This window comes from Mercurialis annua, linkage group LG5 (genome assembly GCF_937616625.2).
Source record: "Mercurialis annua linkage group LG5, ddMerAnnu1.2, whole genome shotgun sequence".
NCBI classification, from domain to species: Eukaryota; Viridiplantae; Streptophyta; class Magnoliopsida; order Malpighiales; family Euphorbiaceae; genus Mercurialis; species Mercurialis annua.
Window position 1 is genome coordinate 16,919,852 of NC_065574.1, and position 5,658 is coordinate 16,925,509.

Here is a 5,658-nt window from a genome sequence, read left to right on the forward strand (position 1 = left end):
AAATCAATATTAATTTTTCGCAAATAATAAACAAATATCATAAAGCAACAGAAGCAAGTATACATAACATGTATACACAAACATTTACACTAACTGTTCAAAAACTTCGCGGGCTTTAGTTACCGTACCCTGTACGAACTGGCCTCGCGGTACTATATCCATCAGTTAGTGTATCCAACATATCACCGGCATCTAGTGCCGTGCACAACATATAAAACACGTAGCCTACAAAAACATATAAACAGGACAGCAAGTAATATGTACAATCAAAATGTACTGCTGCCTAGGCTACGACTCTGTCACACGGGACCACTACTGCAGCATTCACAGAAGTCAGATACTAAACATACACAGCTGACTTCTGGACTTCCAAATTAGCCTCTAGCTAGGTCCACATACTAAGTACCTGAAAGACATCAAAGGTGAGGGGTCAGTATTCGGGAAAATACTGAGTGAGTTGACATTTACTAACGGTATTAATATAAAAACATAGCATCGCAGTTCAAGAAAACAATAATATGAAACATATAAACATGTATTTGATCCGTACGAAACTAATATCCTAGCATGCGACACATTTCTCGAATAATCATTATCATTCAACCCAATCGTAAATATCAATCGCGAGTCTAACTCGCTGGTGGCCCAGCCACTAGATACGGGGACTCCAGACTACACCGTAGCCGAGTACTCACTCGTATCAAAAACCCAATCGTATATATCAATCGCGAGTCTAACTCGCTGGTGGCCCAGCCACGTAAATTTTATAATCATCATCAGCTCCCAGCTGTGTCAAGTCATTTCTCAAATGCAAACATACTAGACTGACTCGATACTTGTGATCACATAGCCTATTGACACCCAATAGGTAGCTAGTTTCTTCGGATCGCATACTAGTTCTCGTATATAGAAATTAATAAAGCATATAACATTTCGATCAATTATATATAATGCGATGCGTATAAACAGTATATATATCTATACAAAATAACTTTATATATATAATACACGAAAGTAAAATGCAACTCACAGTGACTGCAATCCAATCAATGACGTGATTTATGTAATGATATGCTCGCACTAGACCTCGTCTGGTGCCCTCACTGCTTGCTGACGCGTCTGACACATTAATAAGTCAAATACGCGTTTAGAACCTAAAAGTAACTCTTATAAACTTAAACCCTAAGTTATCATACGTTTTCGGAGTCTACATAACATTTCTGGGTCGAGCTAGGTCGTGTCGGACCTCGACACGATTAACGGGGGTCGGCGACGGCTAGGCACATTGTGCCTAGCTTCTCTCACGTCGTGAGGGAAGGTCTCACGACGTGAGAGCCAGTCTCGCGTCGCGAGACTTAGCCTCGCGTCGCGAGACGTGTCTCACGTCGCGAGACAATGTCTCACGACGTGAGGCACTCGTTTTCAGCCTCCTCCGTCGATTTCTCACACTGAAATCTGTCCAACACAGTCCCGACATGCTTATATACATTTATACATCAAAACCCAATTCCAAAACGCTCAAAAACAACGATTTTAACATGTTATACACAAGTTCGATCCAAACCGTTAAGGCACGACACCAAACAGCCATTAATCCCTCATTTTTCATGCTAAAAACGTATACCTCACCTTGATTTGCTGCACGGGGAAGGTAGAGGCTTGAATTCTGAAGAGATTGACGCGAAAATCGTCCGAAACGGACGTCGAACGGCCAAACCGTGTTGATCGCAAGGAAACCGTCGAAAACCCTCTCCTGAAGCTTCTTCTCTTCTCTGTTCTTATCATTCGTATCATTTTTTATATATATGTTGGCTAAAGGCTTGTTTTAGTCCCTCACTTCTTAAACTTAAACAATTTCTCTTTTAAACTTTTCTTTCGTACGATTTAGTCCATAACTAAATCGATAAACTCTTAAATTATTACTGTTACGTAATATTTATATCCGATAAACAATACGAATCCCAATATTAATATTTTCCCGTCAAAACTTATAAATATCCATTTTTGAGACGTAGTGGCTAAATTACCACTTTAGTCCTTGAACTTCATTTTGTGACTTTTCTTGCCCTTTTTTCCTTTTAATTCCAATTCCAACTTTAGAATTGGAATATAACATTAATTTCCACATAATTACTTTCCCGAAACCGACCTACTTAAAATTTTATTTATCTTAATTTCTCGGAAATCCTTCCGATATCGCCACTCAGACTACTCAAAACTGGACACGTGGTCCAATTAGGTAATTAAATATTTTGGGGTATTACAATAACGCTGTCAAGAAACTTTTCTGATCACTACTCTCTCCTCTTGAGTTCTTCAGAGACAGTTGATTGGGGTCCAAAACCCTTCAAATCGATAAACTTTTGGTGGACCAATGCTTCTTTTCATGATTTTGTTGCTTATTCTTGGAAGCTTTGTTCGGCAGCCAATGAGACATCTAATATGGTTACTAAGATAAGATCCTTGAGGTCATCAATTAAGGACTGGAATATCAATTGTTTTGGTAATTTGCACACTAGATTAGCGGCTGCCCACACTTCTATTGATGCCTTGGAGGAAGCTGTAGATATTTGCTCTCTTTTAAGCTAGGAAATTGTCGTTCTTGAGACATTAAAGGGTGAGCATATTTCTATTTTGAATCAACAAGAGTCGCTTTGGCATCAAAAGTCTAGATTAAACTGGAATGTTTATGGTGATAAGAATTCTAAATTTTTTCACACGGTTGCATCTGTTCATTCTAGAAACAACAATTTAGCTGAAAATGATTGTTGACCATCAACGATCACTACTCCGGAGACCATTAAACTTCATGTGCGTCTTTACTTCCAGAATTTATTTAAGCCTCCTGTTAAGCTGGATTTTTCTCTTGATGAGCTTCTTATTTGCCGTTTGTCTCTGGATCAAGAGGTAAGCCTCTCTGCGGTTTTCACTAAAGAGGAAGTCTACCTTATTCTTCTTGGGTGTGATGATAATAAGGCGCCAGGCCCGAATGGTTTTAATTTTTTCTTTTACAAGAAAGTTTGGAAAATATTGAAAAAGGATATCCTTGATCTCTTTTTTTTTTTTTCAATTTTCATCAAACAAGTTATTTTCCTCTAAGCTTAAATACTGCTTTCTTGGTTTTAATCCCGAATACGAAAGGCGCTTCTGGCATTAAGGATTTCCGTCCTATCAGTTTAATAAACGGAGTCTTCAAACTGTTATCTAAGGTGTTGGCTAATAGGTTATCTCCTATTCTTCCTCTGCTTATCTCTGATAACCAATTAGGTTTTATCAAGGGTAGATATATGATTGCTTTAGATTTGATTCACCTAATTCATAGCCGGAAAGAGCAAGTTTTTCTAATTAAACTTGATTTTAAAATGCGTTTGATTATGTTTCTTAAGATTTTACTCTTAAAATGTGGCTCGAATGAACTTTGATGCAACTTGGATTAATTGGATTACTTCTTTCTTTAAGTCTTCCCAGTTATCAGTCTGGCACCCCAAGCAAAAGTTTCAGCATGAATAGAGGGGTCAGACAAGGAGATCCTATTTCTCCTATGCTTTTTATTTTGGATGTTGAAGGTCTTACAGCGTTGATAGAAAAAGCAGTTATTTTGGGCCTGCTTGATGGTATTCACGTGGAAGGTTATATGGAGCCTATTTCCATCCTGCAATTTGCGAATGATACTCTTTTATTTGTTCCTAATGATATGTGGATGATCAAAAATCTTTTGCGGATTCTTAGATGTTTTGAATTGGTTTATGGGCTAGAAATTAACTATCACAAATCATCAATCATAGGAATAAATGTTGATGATCAAAGCCTTGCCGAGGCTTCTAGTATTTTTAGTTGTAAAATTGAAGTTTTACCAATTGTCTATCTTGTTCTTCATCTCTCTCTCTCTCTCTCAAGAAGGTCAAAGCCAAACATTGGGACTTGATTATTTCTAATTTCTCTTCTCAGTTGGCTGGGTGGAAAGGAAACTTATTGTCTCCGACAGGTCGATTAACCTTAATCAAATATGTTCTTTGCAGTCTTCCAGTGTATTATCTATGTTCCTTAAGCACTCCAAATTTGGTGGTTAATTCTTTAAAGCAATTGATGAGGCGTTTCTTATGGAATGGGCCTGTCACTTATTTGGGGTTTAGTAAAGTTTCTGGGCAGAAGTTTGTTGTCCTTTTACATATGGTGGCTCAACTTTAACTCTTTTGAAAACAAAAAAATCAAAGCTTGCTTTTAAAGTGGATTTGGAAGCTCATTATTGCGGATAAGAATACACTATGGTTCTTGTTTTTTCTTGTAGCTCCGGCTTCAAAAATTGGTTTGATTTGGAAGATATAGAAGTGCGACGTCTATCGCATTTACGGAATGGGATTTTCTCGGCTTGCATTAAGAATTCTCAGGTGTGGGACCTGTTTCTTTCTCATCTTAGCAGTAGTGTAGGTATAGGGGAGAATATTTTTGTATGATTCCTGGGCTGATACTTTATCACTTCATAATCTATTCCAAGATTTGTTTCGTCTCAGTAAGAGTCAGCAGGTTATAGTGGCCGACTGCTTTGTTTCAGCCCAGAATTCTTACCGGTTTTCCTAGCAGCGTAGGCTCAAACTTGGCGAGCATGATCAGCTCCAATCCCTACACAATTTGATATGTGGTCGTACTCCAATAGCTGCAGGTTAAGCTTATATCTTCAGTTGGGACGGGAAATGCTTCTCTTCTGCAGCTTTCAGTTCAATTTGGTTTACCCATATTCGGCCACCGGATTTTCTCTACGGCATATTTTGGAGAGTTAAGCTCCCTCCTCCCATCAACTTTTTTATGTGGCTTCTAGCTAGAGATCAGATTTCATCAAATATTATGTTCATCCGCAGAGGTGTCCCGCTAATTAATGCTTGCTGCACGTTATGTTCGGAAGATGAGACTAGCATTCATATCATTCTTCAATGTCGGTTTGCTTGGCACAATTGAAATTCAATATTGAAGCGATGTAATATTTTATGGACAGCTCATAACTCAATTCATCAAATTTTTGATTTATGGAGTTCTTTATGTAACAAGCGGTTTCAAAATCTTTGATAAATTATTTGGTTGTTTTTTATTTAGAAGTTGTGGAAAACGAGAAACAAGCGAGTATTCAATTTAATATTATGTGGACATCGGCTCCATGGTTTACCAAACTATATGCAAAGCGGTTATCTTCTACAAAGATAACAACAAGGGATTTGATTATTCGGCTAATGATGTTTATAGGAATTTTTTTTCCTTTGATTTCTTGTAGCCTGTCTTTCTTGTAAAGACTTTTGCCTTCCACTACTTTGTGATCGACCTAATTCAATAATCATTTATAAAAAAAGAACATCGACCTTAAAACATTTATTTTTTAAAATACGTCGATTTCTAAATTTCCAAACTTTCCAAATAGTAACCTCCCAAAGACACTGTCAAAATTTCTTCAAAGCACCGAACTTTGCAAACGATCTCCAAAACATGAAGACAGTTATAAAGAATCATAGCAAAGGGAAAGAACAACACACTAAACGTTAATTCTTTTGGTAGACCCATTACATTACTACGGTTGAATTTAGAGTTAATCGCTTTAAAATTCACAAATAAACTTCTACATGAATACCGACTTTTGAATTTATGTGATTTAAAACGTCGAACAATTTGTTA

The 5,658-nt window shown here is 37.3% G+C and overlaps 1 protein-coding gene across 1 annotated transcript; it reads left to right on the forward strand.

The window, feature by feature from the left end:
* Window positions 1-3,502: 3,502 nt before the first annotated feature.
* On the forward strand, window positions 3,503-4,454 carry LOC130015537 (uncharacterized). Its single transcript, XM_056105871.1, has 3 exons — window positions 3,503-3,900; window positions 4,020-4,151; window positions 4,289-4,454. Exons 1-3 carry the CDS (start codon window positions 3,503-3,505, stop codon window positions 4,452-4,454), a joined length of 696 nt encoding a protein of 231 aa, XP_055961846.1.
* Window positions 4,455-5,658: the final 1,204 nt, after the last annotated feature.